Source organism: Equus asinus, chromosome 3 (assembly GCF_041296235.1).
Source record: "Equus asinus isolate D_3611 breed Donkey chromosome 3, EquAss-T2T_v2, whole genome shotgun sequence".
Lineage (NCBI taxonomy): Eukaryota > Metazoa > Chordata > Mammalia > Perissodactyla > Equidae > Equus > Equus asinus.
Genome location: NC_091792.1, coordinates 86,268,183 through 86,292,740, shown reverse-complemented (window position 1 = coordinate 86,292,740; position 24,558 = coordinate 86,268,183). Strand labels below are relative to the sequence as shown.

The window sequence follows — 24,558 nt, the reverse complement described above, 5'->3', positions numbered from 1 at the left end:
ATACTTTTTACAGAAAATTAAGTGAATTTAATTTGAACAGCTATAACAGTATAAAACATATACATTATATAACGTTATAAAGCAATATTATAAAAAGAAAATGAGTTGCCACTGTGAAGTCATAGCTGAATTACATCATGATGCTTAGCTCAAATCAGAAAATATTTGCAGAACTCCTGCTGTTTATCTTGCTGTAGGTGCTTCAAACTGGCCTTTAATGAGTCATCATGTTATAGAAAAGTTACTCATTTTACACTATTTCGTCTAAGTTCTAAAATAAATATGAAATTCCCAGCCGCTCAAATTCTTTCATTCTGCTCTACCATAGTAGAATATATCATAGCAGTATACCATATTTGAAAATGGAAGGAAAACACCTCAGGATCTCCTCTTAGTCTTTGACAAATAGTTTCAGGAGCTTCCTACTGCAGATGAAAAAGGTCTTTGGTTTAGGAGGTGATGGCTGTCTCATCGTGGGTTCTTATTTTCTTCACACTCCTGTGAAAACTGCAGTGCCAGCCAGAGGGCTGCGGAAGCTGGGCAGGTGAGTTGCTGGCCTCTGTGGCCTGAGATGCAGCACTAACACAGCTGGCACTGCTGCTGCCACGCTGGGGACTTCAGGCTTCTTTCTCTAGAGAATTCCTCGCTGTGCTCTAGTCTGGGTGAAGAAAAAGATTTTTTACCCCACTACCCAACCTACACCAAAGAGTGCCTGTTACCAGCGATGTCATTTTAAAATAATTCTGCAGTCCAGTGGGAAGCATGGGCTCGAAATCCCTGAAGTGCAGTCTGTGACCCACTTAGGTGATTATGAAATCAGTTTAATGGATCATGGCCAGTATTTTCATAAGCAGTGAAATAGAAAATATAAGAATGTTTTAACTTATTAAGTATTTTAACTTAGTATTGTATAGTAATGAGGATAGGTATTAAGCTATGAAAATGTGGTTTTAGTTTATGTATATGTAAATATACATGTATACACACATACAAACATATATTTTGGGTCAGGAGGTGAAGTGTATTTCTTACTGTGTTTTATAGTTAAGAAAAAGTTTAAAAGTCACTTATTTAAATAAGTATTTTAGTCATACTTTTATCTATTGGGTAACAACTAATGTAGTTTTGAAACGATAGCCAAAAAAAAGACTGCATTGAAAGGGCTAATTGAAATTTTAAGACCTACTAGCATATTCTGAACCTATCATGGGTTTCTCTTACCTCCACTGAAGTTCTGACTTTCAACCTCAGGTCATTTCGCTTGTGGTGTTGTATAGCCTGTGTTACGCAGAAGTCTTAGAAGAATGCAGGAATGCTGTCATAGGAACTAGGTGTTTATGTGCAGCATGATAGTTTAGATTGGATCATCTTCCTTTCTTTAGGCATATAGTTCAACATACAGTGACTGATAAAGAGCTGAATATTCAGGATGCAAAATGTTCAAAAGTTCCTAGTCGGCATGAAAGTATCAAGATACAAAAGAAGTAAGACTCCAAGCTTGAGTTGTAGATAGGTCAGCAGTGCTACCTCCTGCTTGCCCCATGTCTTTGGTAATACTTCCGTAATTCAGGTGCAGTCATCCCTTTAGAAACATTGACTTGATCTAGAAAAATACATAAAAGGTGAGATTTTTCAGAATTGGGGCTTTGTACTTTTTTTTTTTTTTGAGGAAGATTAGCCCTGAGCTAACATCCGTGCCCATCTTCCTCTATTTTATATGTGGGACGCCTGCCACAGCATGGCTTTGATGAGCAGTGCCATGTCCGCACCCAGGATCCGAACCAGCGGACCCTGGGCTGCAGAGGCAGAGCATGCGAACTTAACCACTACGCCACATGCCAGCCCCTGTACTTTTTTAAACTTATATTTTAATTCACTATGTTTGTATGTCTAGTAGATTTTTTTAATGTTTGAAACCTTCATATTGTTTGTAAGTAGATAGAGATTTTCAAAACCTTTGTAAATTTACTGGTATAAGTTTAAAAATACGTTCCTGTGTTTATGTAGGTGACCTAATTTGCTATGTAATGTTTTCTCTAGATTCTGATTAGGTTATGGATACCAGATTAGGTAATTTTTGTTCATTTGATGCAAATATACATATAAAATATTGCTATCTTATCAAATACAATCAGATGTTTTTCACGTATCCAGTCTTAAAGTCCTGCAGAGCTGTTATATGTTGGAAGCACATCAGTTTTCTAACTTTAGTTTCATTATGCACACAATGAGAGTGACTAATTCATTAGAACATAAACAGTGTTTTGCTAGGTCAGGCTTATTGTTCGTTGCACCCAGTTTGCAGACAGTGGTGGCTCTGAAGGACAGGAATGCCTGTCCTGTGGGGTGCGAATTTCAGAAGGCCAGGGATGTTCCCTGAATGGAGTATTTTGAGCCTTCAACTTCTTTATGTCTTAAAGTAAGGATCTAAAAAAGTCACATATGGCACTGTTGTGCAGCTTAAATGATGTAACATGTTGAAGTGCTTGGTACATAGAGGGTACTCAAGAAAGCTTAAGTTTTTACCCCTATAGAAGGTATAACCTTGTAGTGACAGCATTCATAACTTACAGTGTTACCATCCAACAGAACAGTTCTCCTCATGTAACTTCCCTCCTTGAGAATGTTTTGGGCTCTCTGCGCCCACATATTGAATGTTTGGCTTGTGGTCCTTTACAGCTCCACGCCAACCTTCCTCTGCAGTCTCATTTTGTAATATTGTTCCTCAGTTCCAAGTGGTCGAGTTGCACTAAAGTTCACGAGTTCATACCATTCCTTGGGCATATACCTCTGTGCTGTGGACAGGCTGCTCCTGTTATTTGAAAGGCTTTTCCACCCCTCTGGCCCTGGTAAATTTCTATTCATCCTTTAAGACCAGATATCATCTCCTTTGTGAACCTTTCTTGAGCCCTCTAAATGGGTGCCTATTCTTTCTCTATGTTCCTACAAAGTTTTGATGATGGCTTTTTATAGCATTCATCATATTCATTTTAATTGTTTACATAGGTATTTTTTACCACTGTTTTTAGATCCCCTTGAGGACAGGGATCATGTCCCACTAATCCTTGTTTATAGCCCCTAAACCGCCCCTGGCACAGTTGATAGGCCCTCAGCAAATGTCAGCCAGACAGCGAGTGAGTGAGTGGATGGGTCAGTCTGATTTTGGATGTCGTCTTCATATGATTTGAGGGATTCAGAAGGCGTTGTTCTTTCCTCCTACCAGACTTGAAATTCCCACAGCAGTCGCTGATCAAAGGTGCACATGCTGTCTGCCAAAGGCTGCCATTAAAAACCGCACATACGCTTAAGGAGAAGAGGACTGCGTTCTCCTTGAAGCATTAAAGTCCCGTAAGACTTAAAAGTTGTGAACATAAGCAGTACCATAACTAGTACAGTGTTATTTATTTCCAATAAGTAAAAAAACTAATAATCAATCTGCAGCCCTGTCATAAGAATTTTTTTCTCAAAAAATATGGGAATTTATGACATATGAGGAACCCAGCATTGGAGTGCAGAGGAAATATTAGGGATATTCACCTGTTTTGTCACTGTGGGCAAATTAACTTGGATGCAAGGCACCAGTAAATAACAGAATCCAGCAAAAAGGTGCAAAGAGTTAAATCAGGTTACATGGTCCAGGTCAGAAGGTGTGGCAATCTGGATCAGTGGAAAGGAAGAAAGACCGATAAAGTGCCAGTGATAGAATGCTGAGGTAGAATATATATATTTGTTTATAGTGGAGTCATGATGCAGGAATAAAGTGTTAATGTTTGTGCCTAAAGTAAAATCACATGTAGCTGATGCTCCCTGAGTATTGTTAGGAAGAGGCCAACCTGGAGCAGGAACAACATACGCAAAGGCTCTCAGAGAACTTGGCTTCCAAGAGGAAGGGCAAGGAGTCCAGTGTGTGCAGGACTGTGCAGTGGCCAGAAAGTTGGATGGGTTCATAGGGGCCGGTAAGAAAGGGCTTTGAAAGTAAGAGTGTGGATTGATGCAGAAAGGAAGCTATTAAAGGATTTGTAAGCTGGAAAGTGACACAATCAGATTTGCGTTATTAAAAAATCATTATACTGTTAAAGTGTTTAAAAGATCATTATGACCTCAGCGTAAAGATTAAGAGTGGAGTCCTAGAGACTATTTCAGAGATTGTTGAAGTAATCTGGTATAGAGATGATGATGGTAGATATTACCCTGGGCAATGGTGAGAGGAATGGAGAGAATTCCAAGAGCAGAGAATGCAGAGTACTTACACACCTGACTGGGTGCAAGTTCTGAGCGTTGCTCTCCCAGGGAGCTTGGTTCCCTGTAGAGTATTTGTCCTTCATTAAAACATTGGTAGAGGGGCCGGCCTGGTGGCACAGCAGTTAAATGCGCATGTTCCACTTTGGTGGCCCAGGGTTCGCCAGTTCAGATCCTGGGTGCGGACGTGGCACCACTTGACAAGCCATGCTATGGCAGGCATCGCACATATAAAGTATTGGAAGGTGGGCACAGATGTGAGCTCAGGGCCAGTCTTCTTCAGCACAAAGAGGAGGATTGGTGGCGGATGTTAGCTCAGGGCTAATATTCCTCAAAAAAAAAAAAGAAAAGAAAAACACCTGTAGAGGATTGTATTTGGCTTGGAGAAACTGTGCTTGGTTCTGAGTAAGTCAGACTATGGTACAGAAAATTGGTTGAATGTATCTTTAGGTTTTTTTATGTAATGTGTCTAGTTAAAAAATATAAACCTGAGTGGATGGCATCTTGTACTTGAGAAATACAGTTTAGTTTTATAACATAACTAGTCTATTTTTGCAGCATTTCCTCAGACGAGTGCATTTATTTCCCCTAAATCAGCATTTTCTACATGTTGACTCTTTAAATTCTTTACGGTTGCAAATAATGAGATTGGTAGCTTTGGCATAACCCTCAGTGCCTTGCTTGCCTTTGCAGGGAGCACTTGCACTACATATTGTTATGGAAGTAAACATTATGAGATGGAAAAGGGGCTTCTTCCAAGACAAAAGAAGAAAAATTCTATAGATCCCCGTTAGTCAAAAATTAAACACTCATCTTGTTATTTGTATGTAGTTCAGAAAGCTTTCAAGGACATAGATAGGCTTTAAAATTTTTTTTTATTACAGTTTTTTTTCTTTCCCACTTTCAAAATATGTTGATTTTGAGAGCATTTGTAGCACTACTTATATGTATTGACATTATCATAAGTATTTAATAAGTAACTTATAATTTCTTACTCAAAAAATCATTGAGCTATACAATATTGGCTAATACTCTAATCACCGTTTTCTATAGAAAACAGTGTGTCTTTATTTCACAGAGCCGTTGAAAATGAAAGCTTTGTTGTGTTTTCTTTCACAGTCGTTAGTGTTGTCTAGCTGTGCTGAAATGTCTGCTTTGCTGTTTTCATGAGCAGTTCTTACAACGTGTGAGAATAAGGCCACCTTCATGCTGTCTTTATTGTATGTGCGCACAACTCACTGTTTGTTCTTATGTCCCCTGATATTGGCAAGAAGTTGCTGGATTTCTTTTTTCTTTTTTTTTTTTTTTACTTTTATTGTTAAGTATGTCTTTGGAGACAGACATTCAACCAAGGAAAGTAAAGACATTTCGTTGATATTATAGTGACGTACTCAATACACTAGTAGTATTAGACATTCTTAACCTGATGCTTCACATTGAACAATATTAATTTTGCTATATTCTACTTGTGACATCGTTCTCTTTATATGTATCAGGTAGTATGTATATAAGCTTTTTATTAGTGAATTTCTTTTTTCTTTGTGAAACAGTTTTAATATATGCAGTAAAGGCAAGGGCTCCTAATTGACAATGAGATTTGTACAAATTGGTGATTCTTTTTTAAACTGTCAACTGTATTTTGAAGAAGCACATGCAAGTAAAGTGTAAATAGAAAAGTTGGGATCATTTGAAAGTCTTTTAAGAACAGTAAATTTCTTTTGGTCAATGAAAAAGGGAAAAAGGCACAAACTTACTTTTCAGAATGAATATTTGGTTAATTTTAGCTCCTGTTCCTTCCTGTCCTGGGGCATACTCACCATTCCCCTTTTGCCTTTTGGAACTCAGGAATAGAGTGAGTAGTCTTGAAGGGGTCAGACAACCTCATCTAACAGTAAAATGGTGGGTATCATTGATTAGTGGTAATAATTATGGTTTTATAATACTTTTAACTTTTAAAAGTATCATTTTATTCAGAGTGTACAATAAGATAATGTCATTAAGATTTTAAATGGGCATCATTTTACCAATGAGGTGACAGAGTCTGAGAGAAGTCAAAAGAATTGTCCAGAGTCCTATGGTGATTTGAACCTAGCTGTTTAACTAGATAGTGCATTTTCCTGTATCACCAGTTAACATCAGTGAATATGTTTTGGGAGACTAAATCTCTTAGGGCTAGTGTTGAAAGTATTCCTGCCTTGCATAGGAAGGATAAACTAGGTGACTAGCAACTGCTAAGATCTGTTTCAAGTAACATTTTTTTTTGCATCCAAACTCTATTTTTAAAATTTAGTTAAGATTCTAGTTAATTTGACCCTCTATCATACTCTGCCTCTGGTGTGTGCTACATTTTAGCAATAAAGAAAAGCTTATTTATTCATTATGGACAGAGCTGGAGAGATCTGATGTATTCTTACTGGTTTTTTTTCAAGGAAGACTCAGATATATTTGTGAGATCTGATTAGATCAAAGACTGAATGATGTGCATCTCGGTTATAAGTGCATATAAATTCTATCTTTTATTTGAAGTCTAAAGGAGATAGGGGTGAGAAAGGAAATTACTGTTTCTACAGCCATCCCAAATTTCATTGTAGGCTTTACGCTACAGTAATAAATCGAGATAACTAGATTTGTTTAGCTAAGATGGATAGATTTATTGGTTCCATTTTAAAATTTTTATATGAATAAGTAAACTGCTACCAGTTGCGTATGTTTCATCTCTTCTAATAATGTTTTATTGCCATCTGCTCCCCTGCATTTTGACATCATTAAACTAAACAGTCCGCTTGCCGTGAAGACCGGACTGGAGCTGTCCATTGTCAAAACCACGGTGTGAAGCATGTAAATATGCTCTGTCTCTTTACACAAGAAGTTTTTATTTAGAATCATGACTCTCAGATAAGAAAAAATAAAAGTAACAACCATTAACTGTCTTATTTTTCTTTCTAAATGTCCTCTTACTGAAAGTTATTTCCATGTTGGAAGCTTTCCAGTGGTCTTGTGAAAGTTCTTTCTCCCAATTTTCCTTTTATCCTGAGATTAAAATTTTCTCTTATATAAGGGAAGATACCTGGATTTATTCATATATGCTTTTCATAAAGAATTATTCCTTCTTATTCATGCATATGGTTTAAACCAGGAGTTGGCAAACTGTGGTCCTTGGTCACATCTGGCCCACCACCTGTTTTTGTAAATAAAGTTTTATTGGAGTACAGCCATGCTTATTTGTTTACATGTGTTCTGTGGCTCCTTTCGTGCCGCAGTGGCAGAGTTGAGTGGTTGCAATGTAAATAATATGGTCCACAAAACCTGAAATACTCACTCTGGCCATTTACAGAAGAAGAATGGCCAACCCTAGGTTTAAACCATAGGAATAAAAAAAATTATGCTTGATAATTCTGCACAGTCGATGCAAACTTTATTGAAAGTTATGAGCACCCTTGGCAGCATTAATCCTAAGGCACTCTGTTGTGTGTTTACTTGTGAGCATCACTTGTAAGAAGAAAACCTCTGGGAGCAGGTAGCTTTCATACCAAAAGAGTTCCTACATCTAAAACATTGAATGTATTTTCTGAGCAGTTGCTGAATGAGTGGATACTTTATTTTTCTTAACCATGTAAGATCCTATGTCAGAGTTTAAGAATAATTGACATTGATGAAGCATTTCTTAAACATTCAAGGAACTGTAAGTAAGCACTTATGATGCCTCATTTAAGCCTGGCACACTTTGAGGTGGTTATTATTGTTGCTGTCTTACAGATCAGGAGACTGAGACCCAGCATGATGACATTTCTGAGTTCACAATGCCAGAAATTAGAACTAGGAGCCCAAGTGTATCTTAACATTAATCTTTATGCTAGATGTACTGCTTCAGCATAAAATAGCTGACCAGTGTTCTCTGCTTTTAAAAGATGTGAAATTCAAGCATAGCTTTGGAAAATGATAACAAAGTTTCATTTATTTCGGAGATCTAATGACTTTCCTTGAGAGAGAAGTCTTAGAGAATTAGTAGTAGTAATAGAAATGGAAGGAGTATCCCAGGTTTTAAGTTTTCTGGTAGCCTGTAATCATCATTAGAGATATTGTTGATTTTGTTTGACGTGGAGAAATCTCCTTAAATTTTCTTTTCCTTTCTGTTTCAGTATTTTTGCCTACATTAAAAGAATTCTATTTATATGAGCAACTCAAACCTGAGATACATTTCTCCCTTATTTGTGAGATGGGCCTGCTTTCTCACTTATAGAAATAGATGAAAATTGGTGGGAAAATGGTAAAAGCCAAGCCCATTTGGGTTTCATGTTACTTGGGAAATGAGATAAGGATTTTAGATATAATGTGAGTATAAATAATTTTAATATAGGTCTTTATGGTTTTCTCATCTGAATATGAGCAAAATTCTACAAATTTAATATTTTCAATAAATTCTTACCTTCTAGAGTCTGTATGAGTTCGCTAGTGATTCGCTTTGGTATCCTTGAGGTCGTGAGTCACTACCCAGATTGTTTTTCTGTGAATATTTTATCTGCGTTTTTCTTTTTTGTTACTTTTTCTTTATTCTCCCCCTCTTTTTTTTTTTAACATAGAGTCTGGACTTGTCTTTCCATTATAAAATCAGTAATTGAGACAGTGATATGGAGATTATTTGGGAAATCACATAAGATATATATAACTAACTGATAAATAAAAAATTTGTTGATTTTTAGTAGAATCATGGCAAAACCAGTCATTTTAAGATCTCATATCTTTGTCTGCAAGGTATGGACTGTTTTTTTTACTTGTAACTCTGACCAAATGGAAGTTTTCTGTGTAAGGTCAGTTAGTAGGGAGAAAAAGGCAACTCTGTGTATCCTGAATTTTGATGATGTGTGATGCAAGAAATTATGAAAGAAGAGAATGGAACCTAATCCAAGTCCCCACACTCACTTTAATTAAGACACTCTAGATCCAGTTTAATCTGGGTTCTTAGAGTTGAAAGGCTGGTTGCTAATGGAAGAAACTAACCTCCTGAAGTTGTGGAAATATTTGATACTCAGCCTTGGGCGCACCTGTTCCAATTCTTTATGGCATACATACCAGCATTCTCCACTGCTTAGAGAAACGATAATAGTTTAATCTGTCCAATTTTGCTTTTAATCATTGAATAAAAAAATCCTTGATTCCATTTAATAAAATTTGCACAAACCTCTCTAGAATGTACTTTCCTCTGATCCTAGATCTTGGCTTAACTTTAAACCTTTTCTGTTTCTACTGGATATGATTTCATGCCTGGATTATGAAGAGTAGACTGTTGTTTATGCTTCCATCATAAGGAGCTTGACAGATAGAATGCACAGATTCTGTGCTTCTCTTGGCCACCATCTGTTTGAGATGGTTGGGGAAGGGCAGAGAAGAAGGCACTTGCTGTGCACGATAATAAGCAAGTGTGTTGCCATCACTGCCACCCAATTTAGTATGTGTAAAATTTCTACCATACCTTTGTGAACATACTCTCTGAGATGTTGAATTACAATATTTTATCTCCCCAAGTGCCCGCATGTCACTTTGATGTAGCGTAGTTATTTATATGAGTACAACATTAGCCTGAGCGTTTATAACAGGAATACCCCTCCCAGTTGAGCCAGTTGTTTTTCACACCATAAAACCTCACATCTGACTTCTGTCCTTTTGAGACTGTAGGCATTTGTCTCTTTTTCTTTGGCGAGGGTACATTAGTATTTTTTATATCAGTCTTATTTATGATTTAATAAGAATGAAATATTCCAGGAATTAAAAAAATATTTTATGGTTATCCTAGATTTACTGCCAAAACTTTCTCTGCTGCTTTATCTTAATTCAAATGTAGTAGTTGAAATATTTATACCAATATAGCGTTTGTACAGCAGAATGGATTCACCATTCTAATGCTACAAGCCTGTTTATCCTTAGAAAAAATCTTGGCTCTCTAATTCTATTTCCCTTTCTGAAGCAGAATACATAAATCCTCCTAAATGTTCCTCAAAACATGAAGACTCTAGCCTTATATCTGTATGTTTTATTTCAAGAATTTTGAAGCCATTAATTATAATGGCTGAAAAGTATGGGCAGCCAGGTTTAGGGAAAGAAAGTTAGATGTCTGTAGGAAACTCATCTTTTATGGAATACAGGAAGGGCTTAAAAGTGAGAATCTAAGCCATTAGGCACCCCAGGGCAAATAAAAAATAATGCTTTCGTACATCATTCCTAAATTTATCCTAGCAGACTCGTTGAGGAAATTAAAATAGCAGAAATTACTCTTCTCAGTTATCACTATCACCTCCTGCTGAAATGGTCCAGAAGTTAGTACTCAGGTTCAGATCACATTTGGGGAGATCTCCCTTCGTGTTTTCATGAGTTAAAGCCATGACTAGAAAGAGCTTGGCACACAGTAGGCACATGATAGCTTGAAGGATGAATGCGTAGGCACACAGGCTTTGGAGGCAGACAGAAATGGTTTTAGATCTCAAATTCTCCACTCTCCTGGAAATGCACTCTCCTGGTTTTTCCCCTCCCTCTCTCTGTCCCCAAGGTGTTTATGTCATTTGCCTTCTGCCTTAAGAGTTCTTCTCTTTTTATGCTACTCTTTCCCTGAACAATCTCATTAACTCTCACAGCCTCAAATATCATCCTCATACTGAAGACTCTTGACTCAATTCTTCTAGCTCAGATCTTTTTCCTGGGTTCATACATTCAATAGACTGTCTGTACTTAGACGAACCACAAGCACTACCAACTCAAAAAAACCCAACTATGAGCTCTAGGAGGGAAGGGACCGCACATGTTTTGTTCTCTGGTGCACCCGTGCACAGCAGAGTGCCTGCCACATTGTGGGCTTTCAGTATATCCTAAGTGAATGAATATCTGTAATTAAACTCATCATCTTTCCATCATTCTAGCACTTATCCCATTATGACATAATTGGCTGTTTCTGTTCTCTTACCATCTTTAAACTCCATGAGAGCATAAATCATGTCTGTCTTATTCTTAGTGGTAAAGCCTAACACGTTATTTGGTACAAAGTGGCTGTTCAAAACACATTTGCTTTATATTATTGTTCTACATGTCTGTGGGAAAGTCATTTATCCTTTCTAAGCTTTGTATTCTTGATACATTAAATAGTAATAGTAATACCTTATATGTTGTTGTAAAGATGAAACAATTTAGTATGTATAAAATTTCTTTTTTTAAAACTTTGTACTATAGAAAAAAGTTCAGATGTAAATGTGTGTATATATGTGTATACACACACATATATATAACTAGAGACTTGGTTTCTTCTACATGTATATTGCAAGGAGTGGGGAGATAAAGTGAATTACAGATGAGAAGAGCTTGAAGAGACAAACAACCAAATGTAATGTATGGACCTTATTTGGATCCTGATTAAATTGTGTTGGGATGTGTGTGGTAGGCAGAATAATGCGCACTTCCTGCGACAAAGACATCCCTATCGTAATACCCAGAACCTGTGAATATGTTAATATTACATGGCAAAGGGGAATTAAGGATGCAGATGGAATTACCATTGCTTATCAGCTGATCTTAAAATATGTAGATTATCCAGGTGAGTTCAATGTAATCACAAGCGTCTTTAAAAGTAAAAGAGGGTGGCCAGCCCTGGTGGTGCAGCAGTTAAGTGTGCACATTCCGCATCGGCAGCCCGGGGTTCGCTAGTTTGGATCCCAGGGGCAGACATGCCACTGCTTGGCAAGCCATGCTGTGGTAGGCGTCCCACATATAAACTAGAGGAAGATGGGCACAGATCTTAGCTCAGGGCCAGTCTTCCTCAGCAAAAAGAAGAGGATTGGCAGCAGATGTTAGGTCAGGGCTAATCTTCCTCAAAAAAAAAAAAAAGAGGGAGGCAGAAGGGAGGGTGAAACTGATGCAATGTAAGGACTCAACCTGCTGTTGCTGGCTTCGAAGGTGGTGGAAGGGGGCCATGACCCATGGAATTTGGGCAGCCTCTGGAAGCTGGAAAAAGTAAGGAAACAATTTTCCCTGGAGCCTTCAGAACACAGCCCTGCCAACACCTTGATTTTGGCCCAGTAATATCCATGTAGAACAGTAAAACACTACACTTGGGTTGTTTTTAAGCCAGTAAGTTTTTAGTAATTGTTAAAACAACAATAGAAAACTAATAAGCGGATAATCAGAAGAAAATTGAAAATTGGCTGGTTATATGATGATGTTAAAAATTATTTTATTTTAGGTGTAATAATGGTATTATGGTTAGGTTTTTAGAAAAGAGTACTGTTTTAAAGATCATACTGAAATATTATGTATTAAATGACAGACCTTGAATTTGCTTCAGAATAGTTCAGAGATGGCAAGGGAATGAGTGGGATATAAATGCAATATCACTTATGAGGTGAGAAATTATGAAAGCTTGATTCCTCCCCTTTATTAAATTTTACTGGTTTTTAAAATAATGAATTGGTTCCTTAGCATCTTCTAAAGAAGATCAATGCAGTTTTTTTAAATTCTGGAGTTATTGTGAGCTCGTGGGTTTAAACATATTTCCAGCGTTTCAGTCGTTTGTGGTTCTTATTCTTGTTAGTGCTCAAACTGCCCCACGTGCTTCTTGGAGTGCATTTGAGACAACTCTCGTAGTCTTGGAGAGCTGCTCTGCTGTTTTAAGTTGACAAGATATTCTAGACTTCCCATGTTCATTTTTTGCCCCAATCCTAGAATCAGCAGTTTCTCTAAGGAGTCTGGCTCCTTTTAGTGGGAAGACAATAGTTTTGGTGCTGGGGTTATTCATTCTCTAAACAAAGATTTATTAAGCAATATGCCAGGGACTGTTCCAGGTGTTAGAGATAGAGCAACGAATTAAATAGACAGCAGCCCTGGTCTCAAGGTGTGGAGAGATAGATTTTTTAAAAAGAAATAAAAAAAGTGTATGTAAGATGGAGATGAGCACTATGGAGAGAGGTAAAACAGTTAAGGAGTATAGAGAATGCTGGTTTGTAGGGGAAGGGGTTGCTGTTTTCATATAGGATGGTCAGAGAAAGCCATGTTGATAAAATGGCCTTTGAGCACAGAACCTGAAGGAAGTGAGGGAGCAAGCCGTACAAATGGCTGGAGAAAAGATTTCCAGGCAGAAGGAATAGAAAGTACAAAGACCCTGAGTCAGAAGCATATTGGCCATTTAGAGAAATAGCAAGGAAGCCAGTGTGCCTCATATATAGTGGGCATAGGGGTAATGGCAGATCAGATCAGAGAAAGAGCAGGACTAGATTCTGTAGGACCTTTGGTTTCAGTTCTGAGTTAGAAGGAAGCTATTGGAGGGTTTTGAGCAGAAGAGTATCATTATCTGACCTAGTTTTTACTGACCTCTTGTTGGCAAGGGTGAAGCAAGATCTATAGGCAGTCACTGCAGTAAGTCAAGCAAGAGATGGTGGTTCTTAGACCAGGGTGTACCATGGAGGTGTAAGAAGTCATCAGGTTATGTGTAGCTCATATTGTCATGAGCAGTTCATCTTCCAACACCAAACTTGCTCACCTACTCAGTGGTGTGTTCAGCAATTCAAAAATCTAGTAGGAGTAACCTGCCTTAGAAGATACTAGCAACATCACTTTTCACTTAAGTTTACTTTTTGGGATATCATCCCCCAGCCCCATTGACTTACATTACGTTTCCAAGTAAAGTTTGACAAAATGTAGTATTTTTTTACCTAGCACGTATCAGTACTAAGAATATTTTACTGGGAGTTGAATAATTTGACTTGAACCAAGAGAGTTAACTGATGAATTTCATGCCTGTGTGAGTACGTTCTGGTGAGATGATTAACATGTACACTATAATCCTCACTACTTGGTTTTTTTGAGTGTATTGGTTTAGAGTTAACAGCCTTGTTTGAACAGGGATAGAAAACAAAAATGTCAAATAACTCACCTTATTCTTAGTGCAGTTAGAAAACATCTATTTTCAGAGAATTCACACTTTGTACTATCAGGAATTCTGTTTATCTTAATCTGTTTTTTCTCTCTGGAAACTGTATAAACAAATGCCTTTTAGTGAGTTCAGCTATTTTTGAAGCATATAGTAAATAATTAGATAGTTTCCAATTCCTTATATATTACATATTATTTTATGATGTTATATATTACACATGTAATATATGTATACATAACACATAATATTATAATATTATACAAATCCCCAATAGTATACTTATGTGGCCCATTAATGAAGTTACTTGGATAAACTTGATAGTCACTTGGTTAGGGCCTTTCAGTAATTAGAAGAGAAAATTAAATCTCAGGATAAGATTGCTTAAAACTTGTGTTAACTAATTTGCTAAATAATGCAAACCTCAGTCTGCTTGAGGAAAAATGAAATTAAGATCTTTCTAGGGTAAAGAATTTTCACTGTATCTTTCCAAATGATGTATCACAAAGATTTACCCAATAACAGGAGGTAGGTGTTCTACTAAATTAAGGAATATTATATGGTCCATTTTTTTAAAATTCCTTGTCTCCAATTTATAGTCCATAGTCCAAAAGAGATGTTTATTTGTTTGTAGTAAATTAAATTTCATGTTTAATAAGTCAGGAGTCTGTTTGCTTTTTTAGAAAGTATTACCCCTTAGAATTCTCAGTATATCACTATGACAAATATTTTAGGAACTAGCAACTCAGCATATTCTGGGTTGAATATATTTTACTTGATTAAACTGACAACTTTACGTATTATATACTGAGAAAGTATTCTAGTATGCTGCTAGGTTTCCCACTAATTTATGTTTACTTATTTAATGATAATCTTTGTAATCTTGGGTTTGACTATCATGGTGCTGAAAAACAGAAGCATAGAATAAGTATGAATGTATGTCATTCTAAACCTGTAGAAGACTTGTCAGTGACAATTCTAAAGTTAATCAAAGATATTCTCACCAACACTAGTTGTTTGAAGAGTAGCTGGTGACTTTACATTTCGGGTAAGTTTTGTGGTGCTGAAATGTATTTGATACAAAAGAAAAAAAATTAATTTTCAAACATGGTCCCAGTGGGGTAGAGATTAGCCACAAAAGAAGCCAAATTTAATAGAAGTTGCTCAAAATTAAGGTTAACAAGGAAAATGCATCAAGAACTGACTTCCTTCTAACGTTCTCGTGACACTTTACTGACTCACTCATTATTCAGTTTGAATAAGTCACTTCAATTTTTTGTGACTTAGATTCCTAGGTTATGAAATGGGGCTAATTCAGTGCTCCTATTCAATAATTCTACTAGAAATTAAAAGAAAAAACTATTTTTTCTTACAAATAAGTAGATTATCATCTGCAAACTGCCGTCTCTAAAGAGATGTATGTTTTTTTCTACGGAAGTGATTTTTATGCTGAGTTCTGTAAATTTGGAGCATTTGGTCTCTGTACTGCCCAGGCAAGACTGTTTTTCTCCGTCTGGGAGTGCAGTTCTCCACAGAATTATGAAGGAAGCAGGGCTCAAAGTGTGATGCTTCCTCTCTCCCCAGACCTCACCTTCTCACACCTCCCTTTCCCAGTAAGCCAGGCGAGCAGAGGCCCAGGCTTGGCACCTGACGGCTCAAAAGTCACCCGTTGCTGTGCTCGAGTAGTGAGAAATTCAGTCTGAAGAAGTGAAGCGTCACTGTGTTCATTCGGGAAATAACTGTGCCTTGGCAGCGTCCCGGGCCTGGTAATTAGCAGGGCTTGTGTAGCGTTGTGTGCGGGCCAACGTGCTAGCAACACAGCAACAAAACGGAGGTGTGAGAATTTCTGTCTTATCCAAAGTGGTTAAAATGGGGCCGTAACAGAAAGCAAGGTTTTTCTTCCCAAGAAAGGAACAGCAGCAAGTTTAGAGTCTTTTTCTATGTGTTTAAGACACAGTCACATGTTTCGTGGTTAAGAATGGCTTCTCATGTTAAATAAGTTCATTCCCCAGGTACCTTCTCCTTGAGGCACGGACCAGATGGATTATGTCCCATTTTACAATGACTGATGGAGAATTACTATGCTCTTTTATTGCTAAAAATGTCTCAGTGACTCAGTACTTTAGGGCTTATGCATAGATAATGTGATAAAATAAAGGCATATGGTAGATGAAAGGGTTTGACTCTCTTTGAGGTCTGATTTTCAGATTTTTCAATTGGTAACTTTCCCACTGTTTGAAATCCTGAAGCTAATCCACATTTTTAAAATATCTGTCTTAACAGTGTTCTTTAAAAAGGCAAAATGAAAGTGATTTGGAACATTCTCTTTCATTTATTTGATTAAATATTAATTTTTTGCTTTCTATTTGTAAAGGCAGTTTTCTGGTAGTGGGTAGAAAGAAGTATGTAGTCTGTCCTCATTTTTTAAGAGTTTATCATTGACTTAGGAAGGAAAAGATACTACAGGATATTGATAAATACCAAGTAAATTATACAGGCGGACTTGTTATAGATGTTAAAAGGAGCGAGAGAACACTTCTGGCTGGGATGCTCAGAGATGCTGGGGAAAAAAACGGACCTCCCGTGAGCCTTGCAGAATGGGAAAACTATGACTGGTAGTGGAGAAAGGAACGTTTCATTGGCTGAGGGTCATGGAAGTAGGGTCTGGCATGGCATGTCCAAGAGACAGTGAGTAGACTATGGCATAGCGTTTAGGAGCACAGACTCTGGAGCCAGACTGCCTGGGTTCAGGATTGCCCTTTATTTGCTGTGTGTCGTTGGGCTGATTTCTTAACCACTCTTTGCCTCAGATAGAGTAAAAAATGGTGCTAATCGTGCCTAAATCATAGAGCTGTTGTAAGGATCTGAGAATAGTGCCTTCAGATAGTGATGCCCAAATTAAATATTAAATAAGTACAATCGAGTATGTTGATGAGGACAGGGATGTAGGTGAGCATCAAAGACAAGGCTTTAGCGAAGATTAGGGTGCACTCACTGAGGAACTGGACTGTCAGGACTGCGTCTAGTTTGCAGTGGGGAGTTACGGAAGCTTTACAAGCAAGCAAATAGGACCAGAGTAGTGTATTTGGAAAAGGAATCTAGCAGAATAGGTTGAAAAAGAGACAGGCAGCAGAGAGGCTGGTTTGGAGACTTGCAACTGTCCAGGCTTGAGGGATTCAAGACCAGGACTCAAAGGATAGAGCGTGGGTTTGGATTAAAAAGAAGGGACAGACCTTGGAAACATTTACAGTGAAACAGGTGTTAGCATCTGGGGACTAACTGTCAGGGCTGTAGGAGGCAGAGGGCTGCGCCTGAGTACGTGTGAGAATCCAAACCTATAGGAATTCTTAGGAGGAGCTGGTAGTGTGTGCAAGAAGGTGAAATCCGTTTTGCATGTCTTGAATTTAAAGACAGGAACAGGTTTTGGCATTGAAAAATGCATATCAGGCGCTCCGAGGGAACTCAGGCCTGGAGATAGAAATTGAAGGCTCACAGAGGAGGCAGTTGTGCTGTGCTGAGGTAACAAGGAAGAGAATGTGCAAAGTGAATTATTACAGTGATTTTCTTTCCCATTTCTATAAGGGAAAATGTGAGTCCAAGAGAATGAAACCATGTTCCTAGTCCAGTTGACTCACTGGAAGCATGGGCAATAGTAGGCTCCCTGGCCTGTAAAGTGCTGTTTAACAGCTCAAGTGCCGGGCGGAGCACTGTAGGAGATGTGCTGTGTTTATAAACGGGGTTTCTGGATCTGTAATTGCACATCATTACAAACAGGCTTTCTTCCGGTGAGGGAGAGTTATCCTTTCAGTTTTCCTAATTAATCCTATCCAGTTCTAACCACAACTTTAATATGTATCCTGTCAATATGCACACAGACAGACAGACACTGTGTTTATTTATTTATATGCTTTTCTTAAAAGTTGTTCCTTTTAAACCTTTTCAGTGTCTTTTTCTTCCCTTGCATTTTAATTGCCTATGGGTAAGGAGCAGGCCTTCCATTGGTTTCCATCCCTCACAGTTTTCACATTCATTCATTAATGTGTTGATTCCAGTTTATTTATTCATTTCAGATACTGTATTAGTTCTAGGGTAATGAATAAGACATAGTTCCTGCCCTCAGGGAGCTTTCTATCTAGTTGGAGAGGAAAAGATACATATATGTTGTAAAAGCAATAATAAAGTCATGCAGAGAAAATTATGAGAACGTGGACACGGAGAAACATTTAATGTGGATTATGTGGAGGGTGCAGTGGGGAAAGGTGGTTTAGGGAGGATTTTTGGAGCAGTGGACTTCTGGGCTGAATCATAAACAATAAGTAGTGGTTACTAGGTAAATAGGAAGAAGGGTAGAGAAATGACAGTGATGACAGCCTGTCGTGTCTCTTTCACTGTGTGGTAATCCTGGATTTTCTTTTCTAATTATTTCTGTAGTCACAGTCCAGTGTTTGGTACATAACCTCTCTATAAATGTGAGTGAGTGAGTATATAAGCAAGTGAATAGATTATTTTGTTAAGTAGTATTATCATTTGATTATTAGAAAAAGTTTATATTTGGCTTATTCTCGTTCTGATCCTTCTGTATTTTAACCCCAGCACCTTCCACTGGAAGAATCTCAAACAGTGCGACTTCCTCAGGAGCAGGGGCACCAGCCAGCTCAGCAGGGGGGCAGCCCCAGCCAGGCGACCAGGATACTTTAGTGCAGAGAGCCGAGCACATTCCAGCTGGGAAGCGGACCCCAATGTGCGCCCACTGCAACCAGGTCATCAGGTTGGTTGTTTGTTTTTGAAATTTTCTTGAAAGTACTTAATACCAGTATGGATTTCTTTTTAATATTCTGAAAGATTTGAAATTTTCTTAGTGAAAATATTCTTGGCCATATTTCTATGTAATAGTTATTACTGAAATAGATAAATATGAATATATAGATTTGTTAGAATCTATTTTAATGAAAAGTAATTCTGAGCTCTGTGAAAATAAAACTAAAAATGCCCATTTTGTCAGTTATTAATTCCTATCAGAACTAAGGAAAAATAATGATTAATGTGGCCCTTCAGAGAATAAAATTTTAAGACTTGAAGGGACCCTTAGGATCATTTATCTGAACTTCATTATTTTACAAATTATAAAAGTGAGGACTTTCATTCAGATGAAAAATGACTAGTGACATAAAATAAAGAACTTTGAGCCCTAGAGAAAAGAAATTGGATTTTCAAATACCTAAGCACTGAGAGATATAATTACCTTCAGATCTATTCATAAATGCTTTAAATTTTAGATCGGTCATAACCTGCTTCTTTAAAATGTTTTTTATCCAAATCTATTTTATTGTCTCTTAAATTCCAAGAAAGAAAAAAGGCCCAGAGATCTTAAATGAGTGTACTGTCCTGGCATTTACTAAATCTCTGAGCATTTCTTAATAAGTGGCTTTTAAACCGTTAGGAGGTAGAGGTGTGGGTGTTGGCTCCAGGGAGCCCCCCAGCAGGACCTTGTTGCCTCTTGGTGAGTGGCTTTGTTGGCAGTGACAAATGATCGGTTGAAATGACTGCTCAAGCTCTCTCCTCATTTTTAATTTATCCTGTTTTGAAATGGTTGAAACAATGGCTTCCCTAAAGTTGAATGAGGTTGAGACTTGCTTGCATTTTCCCTGCCTCTGTTACATAATTATTGTCTAGGATAATGTTTCTAGTTAATACTCAAAATGGAGACAAGCCTCACTACCTTATTTAAGAACCAGACATAAATACTCTCCTCCTTAACCATTAAATAATAAATGTGTCAAGAATACAGCACACAGTACGTGATTGCAAATAAAATAGCTTTTGTATTTTAAAGGTAGTCCATGTTCATTGTGACGTTTCAAAAATATAGAAAAACAGAAAGCAAAAATAAAAGTTCATTCATAATTTCACCTCCCCAGATAACTGCTGTTAATATTTTAGTTCACACTTGAAAACACACACACAGAAGGACAGATGTTTTACAGAAATGGAATCGTGATATCGTATTTTGCAAGCTGTTGTTTTTCACTTCTGTTGTGTTTTCCTCAGTGAGTACCTGCTTGGTAAGAGCTAGCCAGTGGGCTGGGGCTAGTGATGGTGGTTATGGGGAGAAGGAGAGAGTCAGTAGAGGTTTCAGAGTCGAGTGCAGTGTCCAGCACCCAGAAGGCGCTCGGTGAGCGTGTGACTTGAAGAGATCACACGTGACTCCGGACTTGCCATCGTTCAGGCCATAGTATCGATTTGGCTAGAGTCATTTTCTGGACAGTACTACTTTAGGGTTACTGCCTCACAGAAATATTTAAACTGTTAGAAAATCTAGTGTGGTATTGCTTTGTCCCCAAAGCGAAACAATGTTTTTAGTTACTAACTGTATTTTTTAAGTTTAATGTTAATAAAGTAAAAGCTCTGACTTGTAACATGTTTCTGTAAGTTAGGGCACTTTGGTTACCTAGACTGGTATTTAGGGATAAAATATTCTGGATAAAAACGCCGTTATGAAGACAGGATTCACGGCTGCTATTTGTGTGCTGTTGTAAGCAAGTAATTACTGGATGGGTTAACAAAGCGTCAAACTGTATAAGTTGCTGATTTCTTCTTGTTGTGTGATTATCAAATTCTGTAACATCCTGTAATCAGTACAGCACATCTGAAAAACTTAGTATGAAGAAAATATGAAGATCAAAACAGAAATTACATTCCCCACCCATACCTTCCTTGGTTTCAGTTTTAATGCTAGACCAGGATGTAATTTTAATGCATCATCTTCCTGCCATGTGAAATAAATATATATTATGTTAACAACATGAATGGCCATCACTTTCTGCCCCCTCATCTGTTAAATTTTGTATTGTCTGGATTATACCAGCACTTGTTATCAGTTAAGCGTTAAAGCTTCATCTCCTAGGGAAGTTAATAGGACCAGGTATTAGTTCATGTCAAGCTCATATAACAGTAATTAACGTGCGCATTTGCTTGGTGCTCAAGTGCTACTGCAGCTTGAATAGATTGTGGTCAGTTCACAGACCTCATCAAAGTATAATTCTAGTTCTTGGCCTCGGTTTTCAGTATCACTTAACCAGAGCAGGGAGCCTTAGATCAAGTGACATTCTCTTGGACACCTGTTTTAAAAACAAGCTGCAGTTGCAGGCTTGATAGTTTGAATATAGAATACTGCAACCTGGCAAACTCTGAGAAGTTTAAGATTCCTTTATAATTTATTTGTTTGTAATTTATATTGTTTTATTTTGTATTTATTTTCTAAATATTTAAAATTTTCAAAAACATTTCTAAAGAAAATATATTAAAAAGGGAAATCCATTTTGGTGGATTTTGTTTGTTTTAACAAAGTTAATTGTTTTTGGAAAACCTCGGAAACCTAAATCACTCAACATTAATACTGAACTAGATATCTCTTATAGAACATATTTAGCTTAAAATTATACACATCATTTTATTTGGATCTAATGTTTAAAATTTTTTGGTTTATTTGAACCTCGAAAAGATTATACGTGTTTTGCCTAAATTGTATTGTTTAGGCATTACTTGGATTAGTTGCTTTTACATATGGATAGGGTGTTAAATTTTAGGAAATTTTACTGAAGCCTTGATTAAGGTTGCTTTGGAACATTTCCAGTCCGTTTATGGTGGAAGTACCATGCCTTTGACCTTTATATTCATGAATGGACTGACTGTTGGAGTGCTGGTATGAAGGGAAATAGAAAATCAGGCTAATATAGCCAAAACCACATTTTAGTGTCCCTTATAGAATGGGCTTATCAAAACTCTAGCTTATTTCTTGACTGTTACATCTAGTGGCATTAAAATCTATTGACCACTTGTATTACTTGGAGTTAAATGCGCCATTCACATTTAGCTTCTTATCATCTTTGTGAAAGACAGAAAGAATTTATGGTGCTCGAATTTCTTCTTAGATATAGACTGCTTTAAAAAAATAGCCACAATCCTATTATTCCGTCTTTGCCTGCAGCACAGCATCAGAACAATTGCAGTCAACCCATTGTTTAATCCAGTGAGAGGGAATTTTAACATTATTGATTTGTTTCTTGCTCAGTGATTTTCAAACTTTGCTCATAAGCAGAGCCATCTCCGTTACCCCAAGGAGAGGCCTCAGAGTTTTTTGTCTGTCTCACCATCCACTTCAATCTCTGAGCGCTCTTTTATTAATAGGTTTTATTTTCCCTTCTGGTTAAGATTTTACTCGAAAACAAAAGCTTTCTTGGCTTAATATGTTAGCTCCTGAATTTAAGGAAACAACCAAAGACACAGACCAAGATTTATGAGCAAGACGTAGACCAAGGTTTCAGATTTACTGTAGTGAAAAATGCGAATGAACATAAATCTTCAGCATCTATGTGATGTAATATTATAGTGCCATTAAGATCCTCTTTTCAGATAGTAATAATAATTGTTTAATGTGTTCTTAGCATATGCCGAATGTTACCCTAAGAATTTTTCCTGAATTCTCATAATAACTCTGTGAGACCATTGCTGTTACTGCCTTAATTGCACAGATGAGAAAACTTAGGACAGAGAAGTTACGTATTTGCCAGAAGTCACATAGATAGTAAATGAGAGAACCTGAATTTGAGCCCAGATCTAACTTTAAATTTTATTCATGCTTTGAACTATAACTATTTAAGAAAATGTTTATAGTATTATATTAAGATGAAAAAAAAGAAGTACAGAACTCTAAATAAAGTATGGTTCTAATTTTGTGTAAAGAAAATAGACACCAAGATATATTAATATGTATACTATACATAACTATTATGAAGATGTATACATATAATCATATATGCTACTGTATTAAATCAGGGAGAAAAAACAGCTTAAGGAGACCTGCCTTAACTTGAGTGTAGCAGTGTACTTTTCTTCATAGTGTTTGAACATATATAAGTGAGAAAGACGAGAGTAAATAATAGATAGGTTGAACAATTAAAGGTTCTTACCTCCCCGCCAAAATGACTTTGTACCACATGCACGCATTCTTAGACTCATATAGATAGCCTGGGGTTCACTTTTCCGGTTTCTTATCTAATGTAGAAATATAGTCATTTTATAAGCAACATTCATTGGGTGTTTTGTGTGCCACCACTTTTAGGCACCACTGATATAGAAATCACAAACATGTTCCTTTAGCTTAGTCCATATTATGGACTGAATTGTGGCCTCTGCCGAAATTCATATTGAATTTGATAGGGTTCAAGACGTAACCCCCAGAACCTCAGAATGTGACTATATTTAGAGATAGGGTCTTTAAAGAGGTAAAGTGAAGTCATTAGGGCAGACCCTAACCGAATATGATTGATGTCCTTATAAGAAGGAGGAGATTAGGACACAGACGCCCATAGATGGCCGGCTCTAAGCCAAGGGGAGAGGCTTTAGAAGTTAACCCTGCCGACACCTTGATCTTAGACGTCTAACCTCCAAAATTGTGAAAAAACTAATTCCTGTTGTTTAAGCCACCCCTGCTGTGGTACTTTGTGAAGGCAGCCCAACAAACTAATACAGTTAAACACTCCAGTAAAAAATACAAACAGGCAAATCAACGACCATGTCAACATGGTAAATCTGATAAGATAGATCCAGAATCCTATTGGTGCGAAGGGGAGAGGGGATTATCCAGCTTCAACAACCAGTTTCTTTTGTTTGAAAGGAATGGCAAACAATTAAGGTTCAATAGTCTACTTATAAAACAACACTTTTATACAACAAAAGTCCCTTGAAAACTTAGCAAGTGTTATTAGCTAATACTGAGACAGTAGTCATATTACAATATATAAACGTATCAAACCAACAAATTGTACACCTTAAACTTATGCGATGTTATATGTCAATTATATCTCAATAAACTAAATAAATAGTAAAGAAAAAAGAAAACTTATGTGCAAGTTGTCGTACCTGTTTTCATGTGTATTTTGTCATCTGATAGAGAAGTTAAAGCCCTGGCACAGATAACCCTAACACAATAATGTCAGTACCTGAGCGGTACATACTACCCTTATAGCAATATAAGAAATATATATGTACGACCCTTATGTCCCTAGTAAGGAGTCCTGAATCATGGTACTTAGGAAAAGTATCTATATCTATAGGGTTCTAAATTGTCACAGTTGTAAAGTTGAAAAATCAGTCTTGCCTCAGGAAAATATGTTAATAATGGAAATCCATTTTGGTGATCTATATATATTATTCTTTTAGTAGCCAGGTCTCTTAATTTCCTGACATCTTCTACTTTAGTGATCCCTCTAGCCGACTTCAGCCACCGAATTTCAGTCATACCCTAGATCTTATCTTTACCGTTAACTAGAGTTCCTCCATAATCTCATTTTTAAGCATCCCACTTACTTCAAGAACTATCACCTGTATTTTCGCTCTTTCTCTATTACCTCAAG

At 37.1% G+C, this 24,558-nt stretch overlaps 1 protein-coding gene across 8 annotated transcripts in view; it reads left to right on the top strand.

The window, feature by feature from the left end:
• PDLIM5 (PDZ and LIM domain 5) overlaps nucleotides 1-24,558 on the top strand; it is a 196,142-nt gene that overhangs the window by 153,328 nt on the left and 18,256 nt on the right. For all 8 annotated transcript variants that reach the window (XM_070505354.1, XM_014839400.3, XM_070505353.1 and 5 more), the window contains one exon: nucleotides 18,737-18,911. In XM_070505354.1, coding sequence (XP_070361455.1) covers nucleotides 18,737-18,911 — 175 coding nt within the window. The remainder of the gene's footprint in view (nucleotides 1-18,736; nucleotides 18,912-24,558) is intronic.